Below are 20,857 nucleotides of genomic sequence, written 5' to 3'. Positions count from 1 at the left end.
TGGACAGACCATAAAAATTTAGAATATATCCGGTCAGCGAAGTGGCTTAATGCCCGCCAGGCTTGGTGGGCCCTGTTTTTCGCAAGATTTCAGTTTACTATAACCTACAGGCCAGGTTCCCGCAACACCAAACCCGACGCTCTCTCTCGTCAATTCACTGCCTCCGAGGAGACTGCTTGAGACTCTCCCATCATTCCCCCCTCGTGTGTCATTGGGGCCCTGACGTGGGAGGTTGAATCAGCCATTAGGGAGGCCCAACGAACAGAACCAGACCCAGGAACGGGTCCTCCTGGACTACTCTTTGTGCCCTCCTCTGTCCGGTCACAGGTGATGGGCAAACACAGCAAAATTCACCTGCCACCCGGGGGTCCACCGCACTGTCTCACTCCCTTAGCGCTTTGCTTGGTGGCCCTCCCTCATCAAGGGTGTCCATGAGTACATAGCAGCCTGTGCAGTCTGCGCTCAGAACAAAGGTGTTAATCAGCCATCCTCTGGTCTCCTTCAGCCCCTGCCTACGCCAAGCTGCCCCTGGTCCCACATCGCTGTCGATTTCGTCACGGGCTTGCCACCTTCGTCAGGTAACTCTGTCATTCTGACTATCATTGATCGTTTTTCTAAAGCAGCTCACTTTGTTTCCCTTCCCAAGCTTCCCACGGCCCTGGAAACCGCCCAGCTCCTGACGAACGACTGTCTTCCGTCTCCATGGAATTCCGGCGGATATAGTCTCGGACAGGGGTCCGCAATTCACGTCTCGCGTGTGGAAGGAGTTCTGTTCCTCCCTGGGACCTCAGGTCAGTCTTTCCTCTGGCTTTCACCCGCAGACTAATGGCCAAACGGAGCCAGCCAATCAGGAGCTTGAGGCGGCCCTCCGATGCGTGGCGTCCACCCATCAGACCACCTGGAGCGAGCAGCTCCCTTGTATTGAGTACGCCCACAATAGCCTCACCTCCTCGGCCACCGGAGTGTCCCCTTTTGAGGCGTCTCTGGGTTTCCAACCACCTCTGTTTCTGGCTGTAGTGGGTGAGCATTTCGTACCTTCTGTCCAGCAGCACATCCGGAGGTGTCGGCGCGCTTGGAGGGCCACACCGGCTGCCCTTCTCTGCACGGCTGAGCGGAACAAGCGCTTGGCGGACCGCCATAGGACCCAGCACCAGTTTATGCACCCGGACAAATGGTTTGTTTGGCTGTCGACCAGATTCATTCCGCTTAGAGCTGAGTCTAAGAAACTGTCTCCTACCTTTATTGGTCCCTTTGTGATTGACTCTCTGGTGAACCCAGTGTCGGTCCGTTTTAAGCTGCCCCGGAACATGCGGATCCACAATGTCTTTCACGTCTCTCAGGTGAAGCCCTGTCCTTCCAGGCCCCCTCCGCCTGACAAGGTCATCGATGGCCATCCGGCCTTCACCATCTCGTGCATCATGGATGTCAGGCGCAGGGGGCGTGGTTTGCAGTACCTGGTGGATTGGGAGGGCTACGGAATGGAGGAGAGGTCTTAGATCCCACGTGCGGCCCTTCTGGACAGGAACATGGTGTGGGCGTTCCATGACACCCATCCTGAGAAGCCTGGGGGTCGCCGGGAGGCTCCCGTTGGGTTGGGGGGAGGGGGAGGGGTACTGTCACGCCCTGGAGGTGCAGCTGGTCGCTGATCAGCTGATTTCTCTCTCTATCTCTCTAGTTCTCTCTCTCTCTCTCTCTCTCTCTCGCCAGGGTGGAACTCATTATGGGTTCACACCTTTGACCCCCTGGGCCAAGGGCAGAAAGGAGGAAACACCTGTGCCTCATCAGTGTGGATGTGCATTTAAGCCAGGAAGCAACGGCTGTTCTTCGCTGGATCGTTGTGAGAATCGCACCCTCTGGACTGTTTTCCCTGGTGTTCCCTGAGCGACGAGTGTTCGAGCGAATTCGTGTTTGGATTGTTTGGAGAGAGACGAGAGTGTTCACCTGGATTTCCCCCGGAGCCCTGCCTCTCTCACCTTTTGTATATAGCACTGCCCCACACCTTTGTAGATAACACTGCCCCGCACCTTTTGTATATATACTCATTGGACATTGTTCATTCAAAAATTCTCTTGTGTTCATCAATCCCCGGAGTCCAGCGCGTGAGTCCACCTTGTACACCGTGACAATAACTTATAATCATTTAACCTTCAGCCTTTAGCATGTGCCTACTGTGTGCCTCTTGTGCGCCTACTGTGCCTGGTGTATAGTGGACAGTTATGTCTCCCACCTGTCAATATATTTGTATTTGTATCTGTAATTGCACTTAATTGATTCTGTGAAGCACTTTGGCACACCTCTGGTTTTTAAATGTGCTATATAAATAAAATTGTATTGTATTGTATTGTACTTTATTTGAGTAACAACACTGATCACAACAAAGAGGGGAAATACCTCCAACATGCACAAACATTTAACCACACAGCATGTAATTAATTTGTATGAATGTAATATCTTTGATATGTTGCTTACTGACGGAGGTGACTCTCACAGTGGAGCCACTTAGTTTCCCCACACATGTTTACAGACGAGTTAGAGAGCAAGAGAAAAAGAGACTGATTCATAAATGTCTTTGTTTCTGCTCTAACCTTACCCAAACAATGCTGCTCTACAACTCTAGACTACCAGCCACAAAGACAACAGCTGGAGAAACATCTGTCTACCTCTGACATCCACCAGCTCATCCATACAACAAACAAACATCAACAACCAGGAAGCAGCTTCACCTCTGATCACACACACACTCAACTCTACTCACTCACCTGGAGGAACAACAACTTTCAGGTTGATGATGCCGAGGACCATGAGCTTCGATGAACGTGTTCCTTCCATGACGACACGGCAATTGTATCTTCCAGCATCATTAATCGTCACATTCTTCAGAATCAAAGAGACGTCTCCGTCCTTCATCTGTCTGTCCTGCAGATACACCCGGTTCTTAAAAGATGGATGCTGGTTGTCTGGATGAAAGTTACCATCCTGGTACAAAAGGACATATTCTGACTTCAGATCAGCTCTCCTCCAATTTACAACTGTGATGTTTCTGTTTGGAGCGCGACATGTCAGAGTGACACTCTTCTTTCTAAACTCAGCTTTGATGGTTTTCTCGTCTGAAAGAGGAAACAACACAGAGCAGAGAGGTTAAAGGTCAAAGTACAATTATAATTAGGGACTTGAAAACTGATTCCTAGAAGTTAAATTTCTTGGAGTTTCTGACATACAAGGTCTTAAATAATCAGGCCCCATCTTATCTTAATGACCTTGTAGTGCCATATCACCCTGTTAGAACACTTCGCACTCAAACTTCAGCCTTAATTGTTGTTCCGAGAGTATTTAAACGTAGACTGGGAGGGAGAGCCTTCAGTTTTCAGGCCCCTCTTCTGTGGAACCAGCTTCCAGTTTGGATTCAGGAGACAGACACTATCTCTACTTTTAGGATTAGGCTTAACACTTTCATTTTGCTAAAGCATATAGTTAGGACTGGATCAGGTGACCCTGAATCCTCCCTTAGTTATGCTGCAATATGTGCAGGCTGCTACGGGATTCCCATGATGCATTGAGTGTTTCTTCTTCAGCTAATATGTGTTTATACACCTCTCTGCATTTAATCATTAGTTATTATTAATCTCTGGCTCTCTTCCACAGCATGTCTTTAGTCCCGTCTTCATCCTCTCACCCCTCACTGCAGATGACCCCGCCCCTCCCTGAGCCTGGTTCTGCTGGAGGTTTCATCCTGTTAAAAGGGAGTTTTTCCTTCCCACTGTCACCAAAGCTCTCACTCAAAGGGGGTCATCTGATTGTTGGGTTTTCTTTCTATTATTGTTATGATATTAAATTCCTTGAGGAGACTGTTGCTGTGATTTGGTGCTAGATAAGTACATTGGATTGTTAGTCTGCCTGATTATCGATCCTGCTCATCAGTTCTACTTGCTACAATCAACTGATGTCAGTTTGTGTGTCAGAGAAAGAAAATAGTGCTACAGTCTGCAGCGTGTGGATGTGGGCATTACTTTTGGATTGGACAAACAGACGAGAGCGTGCTGGTAAAGTGGAAACAGCATCCAGGTCATAGACAACTGCATCATGCTGCTAACACAACTTCAGCTCTTTGAAAGCACCTGCACAGACAGCATGCTAACGCTAAGCATAGAGCCCAGAGTGATGTCAAAGCTGAGTGAATGCTGACCCCAGACCAGCAGCCAGACCCTGAACTTCAACAGGTAACAAAGGGATGAGCAGTCAGGCTGCAGCCTCCGTTTCTACCTGTTCATCTTTCTACAGTAGAATCACCATGGTGATCTCTTTAAAGTCTCTTTGTGCTGGTTTTCATCTTTGCTTTGAGCTGTCGGCTTTGTGTTCATACATAAATACTAAGGAAGAGTTTATGTATTAGCTCAGGGATTTGTGTTGGTGTGTTGGGCTGTAGCTCATACGTTTATATCGTTAAATAGTCACTATGAGAAAATGTGTTTCAGGTCATTTTAGGGAGAAATCTGAAAGTAATGAGTAGTGTAACTAATTACTTTCTCCTGGGAGTAGCTAAGTAAGACACTGCATTAAAGTGTTCTGTGTAATAATTACTTTGAGTAACAACACTGATCATAGCAAAGAGGGGAAATACCTCCAATATGCACAAAAATTTAACCACACTGTCACGACATCACGACAGCAGTCGTGTGATGAATAAATGAGGACCCAAGATGCAGACGGTGGTGGAGATGCGAGTGGAGGTTTATTTACAGTGAAAATAACAGAAGTGAGGGCAGGATTGAACATAAACCTAAACTGGGTGAAACTAACAAACAAACATGGAACATAAAGTCAGCGGGAGAAACTCAGAGATGGCAGATGAGGACGGCAGAACAGAGAGACGTAGAGAAACATAGGGAATGAACACAGACGACGCGACGAGGAGCACAGGCAGACACGCAGTATAAATACACACACCAGATAATTAGGAAATGGCAGAGAGGCGGGGACACAGCTGGAACTAATGGACATAGCGAGATACAAACCTACAAAGTAAAACAGGAAACACACAGACTGTTTTACACAACCAACTGGGAACACAAACAGAACACAGAGGAGAGACACAGGTAGGGATGATAGAAACACACAACTCAAACCCTAAGAACAAATACAAAATCAGAATAAACTAGAAAAATGATAATAATAAACTTAAAGTGCTGGGTCACCGACCCAGGACCATGACACACACAGCATGTAATTAATTTGTATGAATGTAATATCTTTGATTTGCTGCTTAGTGACAGAGGTGACTCTCACAGTGGAGCCACTTAGTTTCCCCACACATGTTTACAGACGAGTTAGAGAGCAAGAGAAGAAGAGACTGATTCATAAATGTCTTTGTTTCTGCTCTAACCTTACCCAAACAATGCTGCTCTACAACTCTAGACTACCAGCCACAAAGACAACAGCTGGAGAAACATCTGTCTACCTCTGACATCCACCAGCTCATCCATACAACAAACAAACATCAACAACCAGGAAGCAGCTTCACCTCTGATCACACACACACTCAACTCTACTCACTTACCTGGAGGAACAACAACACTCAGGTAGACGATGTTGGTGGACTTCCATGAGCGAGTTTCATTCATAAATACATGACACTCGTATGTTCCAGTGTCATGAGTTGTCACATTCTTCAGAATCAAAGACACGTCTCCATCCTTCATCTGTCTGTCCTGCAGATCCACCCGGTTCTCAAAAGATGGATGCTGGTTGGCTGGATCAAAGTGACCATTCTGATACCAAAAGACATTTTCTTTCTTCAGGTCAGATCTGATCCATTTTACATGTTTGATGTTATTTGGAGCTCGACATGTCAGAGTGACGTCCTGTCCAGACTCAGCTGTGATGTTTTTCTGGTCTGAAAGAGGAAACAACACAGAGCAGAGAGGTTAAAGGTCAAAGTACAATTATGATCAGAATGATTGACTTTAAATATTTTATTTCCTTTGACATTTGAGTTTTTAGTCATGCTGGATTTAATGACCCTCTGAACATTTGTCTCTGTCACAGCTGGATTACAGATGTTAACTGTCCACCCACAGTGTGGTTCCTAACAGTAAATCTCACCTGCAGAGACGAACACGACAAACAGCAAAGTCGCGCAGAGCCACTGTGGTCCAGCTGCCATTTCCAAGTCTTGTAGTTCTTCTGATCCAACTCTGAGTTTGTTGTTTAAATCTGTCGTATTTTCGGGGAATAACAGAAACTCAGTTTAAAACTTCACAACATGAGATTAAATTTAAGGTTTTAATAAAGCTGAATGAAGTCATGGAGGTCAATTGAGCCGTCATTTGTGAGCCGCGGTCAAGCCAGCCGCCTCTGATCCGCCACATAAATTTTCTTGCGCTTCCACACTAGGCTTTACGGCAGAGCCGCACGTACGCGTGTGCACACAGGGACAGTCTGGTTGTATCATTTTCAAAATTTCATCAAAAATCATCCCTGATAGTTGACGTTAAACTTTGAACACATTTCTCCTCTGGGTCACCTACTGTACCTCTGAGACAAGTTTCACCTCCATCCGCTGCATCATAAATTATTCAAAATGAATGGATCAAAAATGCTGCTGAGAGAGTCATGACAGGCAATAGACAGAGAACATATTTCACCCATATTGGCTTGTCTTCATTGACATCCTTGTAAAAACAATATTTAATTTACAAACATTTTCCTCACATACAAGGTCTTGAGTAACCAGGACCTATTTTATGTGAAAGTCCTCACAGTACCATATCTCCCCAAAAGGCTGCTTCTGTCTTTCAGACTGCAAGCTTACTTGTGGTACTTGTGGAAGGGATTTCCTTGCTGCTGACATTAGACTCTTTCATTCATCCACTTGTGTCAGACTATTGAATTAGTATAAACAGAATTTACTGCACTTTGAGACTTTGTATGCCACAATGTTTACTTGCACATCTGTACACTTATATTATCTGCTATATCTCCGAAACATTAGTGTTAATACTTGTGTCTCAATGTTTTTATTTATGTTTATTTTCATATCTCTATATTAATCTATTTATAGCTCCATTCCCTCACTTCATTGTATACAATTACTTTGTTGTCTGTTGTATGTATGCTGCTATGTGTTGGGTCTGTCTAGCACAGGCCCACTGCTGGAACGAGACAATTGTGCTACAACAGCAAAAAGCATTGAACACCAAGCAGAGCTCTTTGATCTCGTGCACGAGTGAGAGAACCGGCCGAGCGCCGTTCCTTCACCTGACCCCAGTTGCTCTCGTCTGCTCCCTCGTAACACTGCTCTTTTATTGAGGTTACAATATGCATAGGTTCATTAATATATGAGTCTTACATAGATATACATGTAACCAGAGAGTACCGTCTGTGTGTATGTGTAGGCATCTGTGTGTGAGTGTGTGTGTGGGGTCAATTGCTATCAATATGCAATTGATTATAAAACTCAAAGCATATATGATTAAATATTTCCAAGCATAAATGACAATCAACTATATAAACCTAACACTATGAGTACTCAATTTCACTCTAGGATTAATACAGCTTCTCAGATTCTGATTCTGATGTGGAATATGTATATATTTGGCAAACATAATGAACTCTGAAGGAATACATTTTTCTCTGAGGTGCATAATAGCTCTCAACAACATTGTTTTTAACTTTTCTAAAATGCTCAACATAATAATAAATGTTTTAAATAATTTATGCCACATGAGGACAAAAATTTTGTCTTAACTACTTAAGCGTTGATTATCTCAGCCAAAGTAAGCATAATCATTAAAATGTATGATTAGTGATAAAGGGTACTTTATCTGCGTTGTTTGTTGAGTTTTATGCTTAATGGAACAGTTTTAGTGTACAAATTAAAATAAAACACAATGTGGTTTCAATGACAAACAATAAAATTGTTATTCATTGTGTTCTGCCTTTTAGAAGTTCAACAGGTTATTACGGTTGTAAACTGCCCTAGAGCTCCCTCTAGTGGCTGATTTGTAATATGGGTTTGATTACTTTGGAAAAACAAACAATAAAATTGTTATTCATTTGTTTATATTAAGTTCATGACCAAAACATAAAAGTTTTTTCTTATTTCTTAGTGTTAAATATATATTTAAACTGTGATGCACTTTAATTTTACTGCGTGTCAGCAGTTTCTCTATTGAAACGTCCAATTTAAACCCTTTTCATGGGCTTTGTTTGACACACACAATTGCTTCTTTAATGGGTACAGCATTTTTACGTGCATGTGCTTAGTTGAAAATACAATATCTATCTATATATATATAAGTTCGATATAAGTTATACAAGTTCGATTCCTGCCTGGGTTGTCTGTATCCAGTAAGGGTCCTAAGGCTAGACCCCCTATGCTAAGCGAGCCTACCGCAGACATGAGCGAGACAGATAAATACGAAGGCATGCCGACTCGGACGTCGTCCGGATCAACAAGGTCCGCGTCAGGTGTTGAGGAACCAGGGCACCCTGACGACAAGTGGGCTACTGGAACAAGAAGGCATCGGTGGGCAAGAGACGAAAACAGGGCGTTGTTGGAATGCTACTACGCAAGTAACCCTGGCGGAAGGGGTTACATGAATAGGATGAGGGACCTATGGATTCTTCGATACCCAACATCCACAATGACGGCGAAACAACTAGTAGCTCAGTGTTCCAACATTCGAAAGAAGGGACTTCTCTCACAGCTAGAGATTGACGAGGTACAACATAAATGCTACGGCAAGGGGGAGCTAGGACGCCAGGTCAGGGGGGAGATATCATCACCCGCACCCGAGATTGGGTACAAAGCCCCAAGTGCGATAGGAGAAGGATCGTTGAGTGCGAGAGGAACTGACCTGAAAGATAGGATCATGGCCAAGCTTGAAAGCTGGATCCCCCGTAGCCGGTTACCAAGATTACGTGAAGTACCCTCAGAAGATCTGCTAGATAATGTTAATGCAGCACTATGGATGGTACCTACAGCCACACTTACCGGGACTAACAAGCTGATCTACAATACGGCAGCAGTGATCAGTGAGATGCTTGGCTATAAGTTGAACAGCCACAAGGAGCAGTACCCTCCATGGAGAAGGAGGCTAGAGGGCAAGATCAAAGTAGCACGGAGGGAGGATAGCCAACTAACGGAGATGCAGAAAGGTGCGACAAAGAAGGATAGAAAATACAGCAAGCTGTCCATACCTGAGGCCTTGGAAACTGCCAAGCAAAGACTCATAGCCTTGGCCAGCCGCTTGAGGAGGTACACCAGAGAGATAGAAGGCAGGAGAATAAACCAGCTGTTCTCCACAGAACCAGCAAAGGTGTACTCTCAGTGGCAAGGGAACAATAAGAGAACAGCACCACCAAGGCTGGAGACGGAGCAATACTGGACGAGCAAAGGGGAGAAGGACGCAACCCATAACGGCAGTAACCATCACGGTGGCAGACATCCAAGTAAGGGCCTCTAGTATGAAGAGCTGGACAGCACCAGGCCCCGACATGGTTCACGCCTACTGGCTGAAGAAGCTGACTGCACTCCACGAGCATCTGGCAGCACAAATGAACCAGCTGCTAGTTAACGAGAGACACCCGGAATGGCTAACCAAAGGTCGGACGGTCCTGATCCCCAAGGACCCCAAGAAGGGACCGGTCCCATCCAACTACCGACCAATAACCTGCCTCAGTACTACATGGAAGCTCCTGTCAGGCCTCATATCGGCTAAGATGAACAGGCACATGGGTCAATACATGAGCGGGGCACAGAAAGGGATTGGCAAGAATACCAGAGGCACAAAACACCAGCTACTCGTAGACAGAACAGTCAGCCGAGACTGCAAGACCAGGCTGACCAACCTGTGCACTGCCTGGACTGATTACAAGAAGGCCTATGACTCAATGCCCCACAGCTGGATACTGGAATGCCTAGAATTGTACAAGGTCAACAGGACCCTAAGAGCCTTCATCAGGAACTCAATGGGGATGTGGCGTACAACACTAGAGGCCAACTCCAAGCCCATAGCACAAGTCACCATCAAGTGCAGGATCTACCAAGGAGATGCTCTGTCCCCACTGCTGTTCTGCATAGGCCTGAACCCCCTCAGTGAGATCATTAACAAGACTGGCTACGGATACCGACTACAGAATGGAGCAGTTGTCAGCCACCTCCTGTACGTGGATGACATCAAGCTGTATGCCAAGAGTGAACGAGACATCGATTCACTGATCCACACTACCAGGCTATACAGCAATGACATCGGAATGTCATTCGGGCTGGAGAAGTGTAGTCGGATGATAACAAAGAGAGAGAAGGTAGTCAGAACTGAGGGGATCGAGCTACCAGAAGGCAACATTGCAGACATAGAGGACAGTTACAAGTACCTGGGGATCCCGCAGGCGAATGGGAACCATGAAGAGGCCGCTAGGAAAGCTGCAACCACCAAGTACCTGCAGAGGGTCAGGCAAGTACTGAGGAGTCAGCTGAACGGTAAGAACAAGATCCGGGCTATCAACACCTACGCCCTGCCTGTGATCAGGTACCCAGCTGGTATAATAAGTTGGCCAAAGGAGGAGATAGAAGCCACTGACATAAAGACAAGAAAGCTCCTTACCATGCATGGAGGGTTTCACCCCAAGTCCAGCACCCTGAGGCTGTATGCTAAGCGGAAGGAAGGGGGCCGGGGACTGGTGAGTGTCAGCACCACAGTCCAGGATGAGACAATGAACATCCAAGAATACATTGGGAAGATGGCCCCAACTGACCGAGTGCCTAGTGAATATGTAGCAGCTAAACTGGTGGACCTAAATCTTCACCACCACGTCCGTACACATACAAGCGGAAGGGGAGTGAGTGGGTCAGCGCTCAGAGCACAGAAGCTAAGCTGGCTTTGAACACACCATTTATTTTCATGAGAAAACACAGCCAGAATCACAAATACAAAGTAAAATCCCCGCTATACAATAAAAATAGTGTTCGCAACCCACTAAAAACCCTGCCGGCAGAAATAACTATACACTAAAAAAACAAAGCTAAAGGAATGTTTCTCATATGCTAAAAACTCCCCCCCAGAGTCCTCTATTCCCACAGTCTAGCCACACGCGGGCAAATGTTCCTTAGCTGAAAGAGACAGGAGAGGAACTCCTCTTCCGGGATGGGAATCTCGCCAGCAGAAGACCAGGGAGGAGGCTCCTATCTCCGCCTGACGGCGCGCGACCGTGCAGTCCAGCCGCTCTCCACACCTGCACACGGCCTCCCTCATAGCACCGCCCTGAAACAACAGACACGGGCCAGCAACGTTGTCAGCGCAGCCGCTGTTACCCTCCCCCGGCAAAGCTACACCTAGCGCCCAACAGTGGGAAAGCGATACTCACAGATGCAGGCAGAGGCGTACCCCTGCCCTGCTGTGGATTTCACGCTTCGCCTCCCACTGTCGCTATTCTGTCCGTCGGGACTGGATCGCCCGGTTATGCTCGCCGATCGCCGAATGTCTCATGGCGCCCCACAGGCAGGCCGCAGGTCCTTCTTTACATGTGCTGGCTTGCACACGTTTTGTTTCCTGCTCCTCACTTTTCGTGTGTCTCTCCTCTCATCTCTATGCTCACTATCCCCCTTAAGTCAGTTTGGCGGCTGATAGGCCACCTGGGGGAACGCCCCCACCTCACAGGTGCCTACAATTGTCCACTTAGTCCACAGTGGAATAAAAAGAATATTGTGCAACAACACTAAACACACAATATAAATATGGGGATAAAACCATGCAATAGGAATATCAATAAACAAACATGCAATATCACTATCACAATAAAATCATACAAATAAAATCGACACTATGTACCAACACACAGTCTGATCCAAAACAAAATATAAAAACACAATTTTCTACTGTGTGACAAATACCTCAGGCAGCAGAAACCCAAGAAAGAGGAGGGAGACGAGGAACCATCATGGAAGGACAGGCCCCTGCACGGTATGTACCACCGGCAGATAGAGGAGGTGGCTGATATCCAGAAATCCTACCAGTGGCTGGGCAAAGCTGGACTGAAAGACAGCACGGAGGCACTAATCATGGCAGCACAAGAACAAGCTCTGAGTACAAGATCCATAGAGGCTGGGGTCTATCACACCAGGCAAGACCCCAGGTGCAGGCTGTGTAAAGATGCCCCTGAGACAATCCAGCACATAACAACAGGGTGCAAGATGCTAGCAGGCAGGGCATACATGGAACGCCATAACCAAGTGGCCGGCATAGTGTACAGGAACATCTGTGCCAAGTATAACCTGGAAGTCCCGAGGTCAAAATGGGTGATGCCCCCAAGGGTGGTGGAGAATGACCGAGCTAAGATCCTGTGGGACTTCCAGATACAGACGGACAAAATGGTGGTGGCTAACCAACCGGACATAGTGGTGGTAGACAAACAGAAGAAGACGGCCGTAGTGATCGATGTAGCGGTTCCGAATGACAGCAATATCAGGAAGAAGGAACACGAGAAGCTGGAGAAATACCAAGGGCTCAGAGAAGAGCTCGAGAGGATGTGGAGGGTGAAGGTAACGGTGGTCCCCGTGGTAATCGGAGCACTAGGTGCGGTGACTCCCAAGCTAGGCGAGTGGCTCCAGCAGATCCCGGGAACAACATCGGAGATCTCTGTCCAGAAGACTGCAGTCCTGGGAACAGCTAAGATACTGCGCAGGACCCTCAAGCTCCTAGGCCTCTGGTAGAGGACCCGAGCTTGAAGGATAGCTGGGTGTTTTTTTTTTTTATCTATCTATCTATCTAACTATCTATCTATCTACATATATATATATAATAAAATCTTTACATGTTTATTGTTTATATGCTTTATTTCACGTTGAATTCCCCCAAATTACAAATTAGGCATGTACATATTTGGACTTCTGGCATGTTCTTCCAACTTGAAAGAAATGGATGACATAATTATACGTGCAACAGTCCTTTTCAAAAGTCCATGCAGTGGACTAGAAGTTAAAAAACACCTAAACAACATCAAAATGCTGATGGATCAGAGGGAGAACGTTGATGTTGGAGACACGGGCATCGTTCCAGAGGAGTAGAAGGTAATTATAAAATTCAGCTTTTTCTGTCAATGGTTGAGATATTAACTGTGTTCAGGACATTCTGTGACAACAATAACATTGGTAGCAATAAAATATGTTTGTACTTATATGACATGAATAAATAAAATTGAATTGAACTGAATTGAAAAAAAGAGGTGAAAAAATAATTTACAAAATATAAAATATATCAAATCTAAAGCAGGTCTGAGTGTTTAACAGGTTCAGTTCTTGAATGATCTCCACAGAACAACACAAACATAACGTATCTCATCATCAATCATCAGCTACATACTAAAGACCATCATCAGCCAAAGGACTTCAAAATGACTTCACTGTATGAAAATGTATATTGTACTATGGAGGAGGCAGCATTTAGCTGTAGTCATGAGGGATTAATAATAAATGCTGTTTAAACCTGACAGAAAGACAAACTGGTTTGATTTCACATTCTTCTCATTTCCATAAAGAAGGAAGAGCTGAAACAGAAACATCCTCTGTCTGCAGAATATTTGCTGTTTATGTCTGTGTGTGTTTCTGCTGCTTCATTGTCCAGAACTGTGAACAGATGCACTGAGACATCTGGAACTTTTGAACGTTATTATAAACTGATTTACATAAACTAAATAAACTGAACAATTCTATTCAATTTTATGTATACAGGACCAAATCACAACAACAGTCGCCTCAAGGCACTTTATATTGTAAGGTAGACCCTAAAATAATACATGCAGAGAAAAACCCAACAATCATATGACCCCCTATGAGCAAGCAAGGAAAACCTCCGGCAGAACCAGGCTCTACAAAGAATTCTGGACGATTCTAGCACCAGTTTTTTACAGAACGTTGTTGGAAATCAAAGAAAAGGGCAGACTCCCATCAAATATGAATTCTGCAAACATTATTCTCCTGCTAAAACCAGGCAAAGACCCTGTATATCCCTCAAGCTATTGTCCAATATCCCTTATAAATGTAGACCTCAAAATAATCTGCAAAGCTCTCTCGAAGAGACTAGAGAAAATAACCCCCCTCTTAATTCATCCTGACCAAACTGGTTTCATAAAAGGTAGGCACTCATCAACAAATACACGTAGATTACTTAATTTGATAGACTACTCATACAGTAAAAACCTTGAAACTACAATATTTTCTTTAGATGCAGAAAAAGCGTTTGACAGAGTTAACTGGAAATTTCTATTTGCAACTTTACACAAATTTGGTTTTGGATCTTCTTTCATCAAGTGGTTAAAAATATTATATAATTCCCCAACAGCTTCTGTCAGAACAAATGACCAGACATCCTACAGCTTCTGTCTCCTGAGGGGCACCAGGCAGGGATGCCCACTCTCCCCTTCACTGTTTGCAATTTTTATTGAACCACTAGCAGCAGCAATTAGACAGAATTCAGTAATTAAGGGCATAAAATGCAAGAACGTGGAACATAAAATCAGCCTTTATGCGGATGATGTGTTACTCTTTCTCCAAAATTCACAAACCAATATCTCTGGGGTGATTGAATTAATAAAATATTTTGCAAGAATATCAAATTACTCAATTAACTGGTCAAAATCTACAGTCCTTCCGATTAATTGCTCCTTCCATAATTCCTCTTCTACTCCACTGCAATCGGGAAATATAAAATATTTAGGTATTAATGTTTCTCCCAAGCTTGCAGATCTAACTAAATTAAACCATATTCCACTTTTAAAGAAAGTAGAAGGTGATCTGGCTAGGTGGAAATGTCTACCCATATCACTCATGGGAAGGGTTGCCGCTATAAAAATGATGGTATTACCAAAAATAAATTATTTATTCTCAATGATCCCAACTAAACCGCCGCAAGATTGGTTCAGATCTCTAGATTCATATATGTCCAAATTCCTTTGGAAAAATAAGCCCCCACGTATAAGCTTAAAAACACTACAAAAGACCAAGGATAAAGGAGGATTAGAACTACCTAACTTTCAGCACTACTTCTTAGCCAACAGGCTTCAGTTTATCTCAGGATGGCAAAAACATACCCTCTTAGATGAACCTTGGCTAGATGTAGAACAAGCACTTTGCAATAATTTAGAGATTTCAGATCTACCATTTATCAGCTCAAACATCCAACGACATGAATGCTTCAAAAGCGTCAACATCAGCTCTTCTCTGACAGCATGGTGGGAGTTTCTGAAGTTGACAGAGTCTTCATTAATCCTATGCAAACGTACACCTATCTGGAACAACCCTGACATATTACAAAACAATAATATGATAAACTTTTCAGATTGGAGTGGTAAAGGAATCAAATATTTAGAACATATACTAGAAGGAACAGAATTTATTTCATTTGACAGACTAGTTACACAATATGGGATCAACAAGAAAAGATTTTTAGAATATCAACAAATTAAATCCATAGTAAAAAAGAAATTTAAACCGGGTCAAGTTGAACTACAAACACCACCAAGTGTGGTTCAATTTCTTACTCTTAAAACCCCCAAATTACTATCCAAAATATACAGAATGCTTTCTAAAACAGATGAATCAATATCACTTCCTATTGCAAAATGGGAAGCGGATTTATCAGTTAACTTAGACCAAAACTTCTGGTCTCAGATTTGCTTAAAAACCTTTCATCTAATTAGAAATCCCAGTCTTCAATTAATTCAATACAAAATATTAGATAGAGTGCACTATACAGGTCATCGGATGTTCTAGATGGGCTTTACGTCTACCAACAACTGCTCACACTGCCAAACCAATTCACCGGACAATTATATCCACGCTCTTTGGTTCTGTCCACCAGTTCAGAAGTTTTGGCACGAGATATGTGAAGACTTATCAAAGTGTCTGAAATGTAACATTCCAACTTCCCCTTTAGTGTGTTTGTTGGGCAGCTTAGATAATGTCACTACAGAAAAGAATATAGCCCACATGGTTTTCACTGCCCTATGCATAGCCAAGAAAACAGTCCTCATGAACTGGAAAAATAAAAATAATCTCAATTCTAACCAATATAGAAATTATCTATTAGATTACATTAGTCTTGATACAGCCTCTGCCACCACATCAGATCAATTGCTCTGGGCTCCTTTGATCAGCTTCATCACCTAGTGGGGGTGGGGGGTCATAGTTTGGTCCCACCTTCACTGTTGTGATTGGTGTGGGGGTAGGGACAGGCTTAGGGCGTCGGGGGGTTCCCCAGGAGCATCTTCCTTGGGGGGCTCAATCCGGGGTAGCGGTCATGGCCAATTAGGGGCTCTGTTGGCTCTTAGGTGGCGGTTTCCTCGTGGCTGCGTGCAGCGGGGCTAGGGGAGGGTCTGTGCTGACGGACGTGGGTTACTGACCTGGTAGCCTGGCTGCCCCTGGGTGGGTCTGGGACGGGCGTGAGGTTCTGGGGGCGCTCCGTCTCTGGGCTGGGGCCCTGGCCGGGCCTCAGGGGCTTGGCTCCTGGTTGGTGTGTTGCCGAGGTTGTGGGCGGGTGGGTGTATGGGGGCCCGGCCCTGGCGCAGGGTGCCGCCGGTGCATCGAGTGGATGATGGGGTGGGTGCAGTTTTCTCTGTGGTGGGGTCAGGTGGACTGTCACGAGCTCTGTGGGGCCGGGAAGCACTGCTGCCCTGGCCTTGGGGTAGGGGTGCCTCCTACCCCAAGGCCCTGCATGTGTGGGTGATTGTGATTATGCCTCCTCTGCACCAGGGTGCAGAGGAGGCATCCCCCCCCCTGTCCCCTTCTGGCTGCCTCCGCCTCAATTTTATCCCACAACTTAGACATTCACATTACTCACACTCTCATTACACATACATATAGGATCTTGGGGGTGGGCATGCTACACGGATCCAAATTACCATCAGGGTGTACACCTCACCCCTGGCGTCGTTGCCCACCTCTCAATTTTAAATACACGTATATATTGAGGGCTAGCAGGAGGGGCTATACGCTTACCTGCTGCTCTGGCAGGTAGCTCCATGCCCTCCTGGGTTTTAAATGCACCTTAGAACACACATACATCAACACTACATATGAGCGGGTGGAGGGAGGTTAGGTTTGGAGTCTTCCTACACCCCCGTTCTCTGCGGCCTGCTGGAGCGGGGGGGCTAGGAGGAGGAGTTGGCCGTCCGACTGGGGTCTGGAATGTGGGGCCTCCCTGCTGCTGCGGAGTCGGGGCGGTCTGCTTCTCCCCACCGCAGGGAAAACGGTAACACCACCTGGGTCTGGGCGCAGTTTCCCCCTCCAGGGGCAAGGGTACCTAGACCCGGGGCTTAGAGTACGCTTGGGGAGTGTGATTGTGTGTACAGTGTCTCTCTATGTCTGTCTCCACGCTGGGTGAGTGTTGAGTAATTGTATGTGAGAGCATGAAGGTGGGAATGAATGTTTGTATCTGTGTGTGCCTGTATGTCTGTGTCCATATGTCAGGTTGGGTATCAGACGCCACTTCTCTGGGGACATCTCAGGCCCTCCAAGGTTTGGAGGCCTATCTCCCCCCCACCACTTCCCCTGCTGGTGGCGGACGCCCTCAGACATCGGTGCGTTGGTGGTTCTTTGTGTCCAGGGGTGGGCACCCAGGTACCCACCGGCTCACTCCTTGGTGGCTGCTTATCGGGGCCTGGAGCCTGGGGCTCGCTCGGGCCACTTCGGAGGTGGGGTGCCCTCGGCCTCTCGGCCCAGGGCTCGGTCACTCTGGCACAGCTGGCTGCCGGCGGAGCTCACGGGCACGTCACTGCAACCCCCCCTGGCTTCTGCTCCGCGGCTGCTGAGTGACCCCTCATCTGGGACTCTCCTCAGCTCTTTCTGGGATAGTGGTGCGGCTGCCCCTCTGTTGGTCTTCCTTGGTCTCTTGTGTTCTGGGGGCCTCTGGATGTCTGGAGTTTTGATCTCCTCCATACCTGCTTCATGCCCTGGAGGACGGGGGCAGTGGCCCCCCACACCCTCTAGCAGATCATTACATGAAGGAACCTTTTAAAAAAACAAGCGCGTTCATGCTCACAGGTGTACACACAGGTGATCACACACACAAACTACACCCTTTTTGGCTCCTACCTCAAAGCACACTGTGCGCTGTCAATCTTACGTGCTGCACAATAATGTTTAATATTTAGTATTTACTGTCATATTCTCATATATCATTGTGATGTTGTTTATTACTCGTTTTCTTCTGCTTGCTTTCGTTTTTCTTTCTCAACAGGTGATCCAGGTGATCGATATATGTATTTTTTGTCTGCTTATTCTGTTGGTTTTTGTTTTTTGCCCTTTTTCCCTGTCCCTCTTCTCAGTTTTTTTTCTTTCCCTCTTTCTTTCTCCCCTTTCCACCAGTCAAGTCTGTCCCGTATTCAGCAAGTGAAAATAAAATAAACAATAAAAGGTGAATCAAATGGACCATTACGGCAAGGCTGGGATGGTCCATTTGGTAAAGTAAATCCGTTGGGCATCTTTCTTCGCCTTTAGACAATAATTCTGATGGCAAAAGAACCAAACGCGACAGGTGAAAAAAAAGAGAAAAAAAAGAACCAGGCTCAGGGAGGGGCGGGGGCATCTGCTGCGACCGGTTGGTGAGAGGGAAGAAAAACAGGATAAAGACATGCTGTGGAAGAGAGCTGGAGTTTAACACATAGTGAGTGAGAAAGGTGACTGAAGAAGAAAAACTCCTGGAATCCCCCAGCAGCCTACGTCTATTGCAGCATAACTAAGGGAGGATTCAAGGTCACCTGATCCAGCCCTAACTATATGCTTTAGCTAAAAGGAAAGTTTTAGTCACTACTTTAAAGTAGAGATAGTGTCTGTCTCCTGAATCCAAACAAGAAGTTAGTTCCACAGAAGAGGGGCCTGAAAACTAAGGCTCTGCCTCCCATTCTACTTTTAAATACTCTAGGAACAACAAGTAAGCCTGCAGTGCGAGAACGAAGTGCTCTAATAGGGTGATATGGTACTACAAGGTCATTAAGATAAGATGGGGCCTGATTATTTAAGACCTTGTATGTGGGGATTTTGAATTGAACAACATAAACCAGCAGATGTGAGATCACTTACTGTTGTCAGGAGTTCAGGAAAATCCTCAGTTTCTGCTCCTCATCGTGATGGGAAAAAAACCAAAAATGTGAAAACATGAAAAAGCATGTTAACGGAATCCGTCCAAATCAGCTGTGAGTGTGAATCAAACTGTAAAACTGAAGTAAGCAGAATAATCCTGATGAAGTCCTGGTCTCTGTCCTCTCTGACTGTAACTCTGATACTGAGTGAAGCAAAACCTTTACTATAACTATAAAAGACAGGATAGGACAAAGGATGAGGCGGGTCTGCTTTGTGTAAATATTTTCTGATATGACCTTGAAACTGGGCCTAAATTCCAAAGTACAAACTTCCTGTTTGTAAGGAGCTCATGTGGGAGCTCATGAGGAACCTTTATTTCTAATGTTTGCTTAATATGATTTCGACAGTAATGATTAAATCAATCATTTTACAGTTAGAATAGAATAGAATAGAATAGAATAATCCTTTAATTGTCCCACAAGGGGAATTTTGGTTGTATCAGCAGCAAAAACACACATATACAAACAGAGCAGGACACAGAACAGAAGCACAATTTTTACATATTTACATCATGGACAATAGTTACCAGAGCAGAGTACTGTACAGTTGTTTAAATTAGCGTACACATAGTGTGCAAACGGAGCAGGATACTGAAAGATGTTTAAATAGTTAAGAATATTTAGAATAATTAGAAAAGTGCAGATTGTTTATTGTACCTGTGCATTAAAAAGTAGACATGTAACTTCCAATAAGTTGTATATATAAGCTGAGAAAAGTAATGTGCAAGTTATAACAGTAGAAGTTGTTACAGCGCTGATGTTGACATCTGTGTTTGTTGGGAGCAGTTCTGATTGTACAGTCTGACAGCTGCAGGGAGGAAGGACCGGCGGAAACGCTCCTTCATGCATCTAGGATGCAGCAGTCTGTCACTGAAGCAGCTCTGCAGTTCAGCAACATTTACACGCATGGGGTGGGAGACTCTGTACATCAGAGATGTTATTTTGGCCAGAGTCCTTCTGTCTCCTACCACCTGCACTGGGTCCAGGGTGCATCCCAGAACAGAGCTGGCCTTCCTGATGAGCTTATCCAACCTCTTCCTCTCAGCTGCCGATACACCGCTGCTCCAACATACCACACTGTAAAAAATGACAGATGCCACCACAGAGTCATAGGTCTTTAAAAGCGCTCCCTGTACTCCAAATGACCTCAGCCGCCTCAGCAGGTAGAGTCTGCTCTGACCCTTCCTGTAAAGAGCATCAGTGTTGTGGCTCCAGTCCAGTTTATTATTCAGGTGAACACCCAGGTACCTATAAGAGTCCACTATCTCAATGTCCACTCCCTGGATGTTCACCGGTGTCAGTGTGGTGGGTCTGCGTCTCCGGAAGTCCACCACCAACTCCTTGGTTTTTCCGGCGTTGATCAGCAGGTGGTTCTGCTGACACCAGTCCACAAAGTCCAGAGTCCACTGTCTGTACTCCGAGTCGTCCTCACCTGTGATGAGGCCGACTATGGCAGAGTCGTCAGAGAACTTCTGTAGGTGGCAGCGTGGGGAGTTGATGGAGAAGTCTGCAGTGTAGAGGGTGAAGAGGAACGGTGCCAGCACAGTTCCCTGTGGGGCCCCCGTACTGCAGACCAGCGTGTCAGAGACACAGCCCTGTGACCTCACATACTGTGGACGTTCTGTGAGGTAGTCCAGTATCCACTGGGACATGTGGTGGTCCACTCCCGATAGCTCCAGCTTGTCCCTCAGAAGTCGTGGCTGGATGGTGTTGAAAGCACTGGAGA

The 20,857-nt window shown here is 45.6% G+C and overlaps 1 protein-coding gene across 3 annotated transcripts in view; it reads right to left on the bottom strand.

The window, feature by feature from the left end:
• Positions 1-19,265, bottom strand: part of LOC134624772 (tyrosine-protein kinase-like otk) — a 44,677-nt gene extending 25,412 nt beyond the window's left edge. For all 3 annotated transcript variants that reach the window (XM_063469816.1, XM_063469814.1, XM_063469815.1), the window contains exons 1-4: positions 19,073-19,265; positions 6,100-6,210; positions 5,555-5,890; positions 2,760-3,107 (exon numbers count right to left, since the gene is read on the bottom strand). In XM_063469816.1, the coding sequence (XP_063325886.1) occupies positions 2,760-3,107; positions 5,555-5,890; positions 6,100-6,160 (745 nt within the window). In that variant the 5' untranslated portion in view covers positions 6,161-6,210; positions 19,073-19,265. The remainder of the gene's footprint in view (positions 1-2,759; positions 3,108-5,554; positions 5,891-6,099; positions 6,211-19,072) is intronic.
• Between the last annotated feature and the right edge of the window lie 1,592 nt (positions 19,266-20,857).

Source organism: Pelmatolapia mariae, linkage group LG3_W, assembly GCF_036321145.2.
Source record: "Pelmatolapia mariae isolate MD_Pm_ZW linkage group LG3_W, Pm_UMD_F_2, whole genome shotgun sequence".
NCBI classification, from domain to species: domain Eukaryota; kingdom Metazoa; phylum Chordata; class Actinopteri; order Cichliformes; family Cichlidae; genus Pelmatolapia; species Pelmatolapia mariae.
Note: the sequence above shows the minus strand (reverse complement) of the source record. Positions and strands in the feature narration are given on the sequence as shown.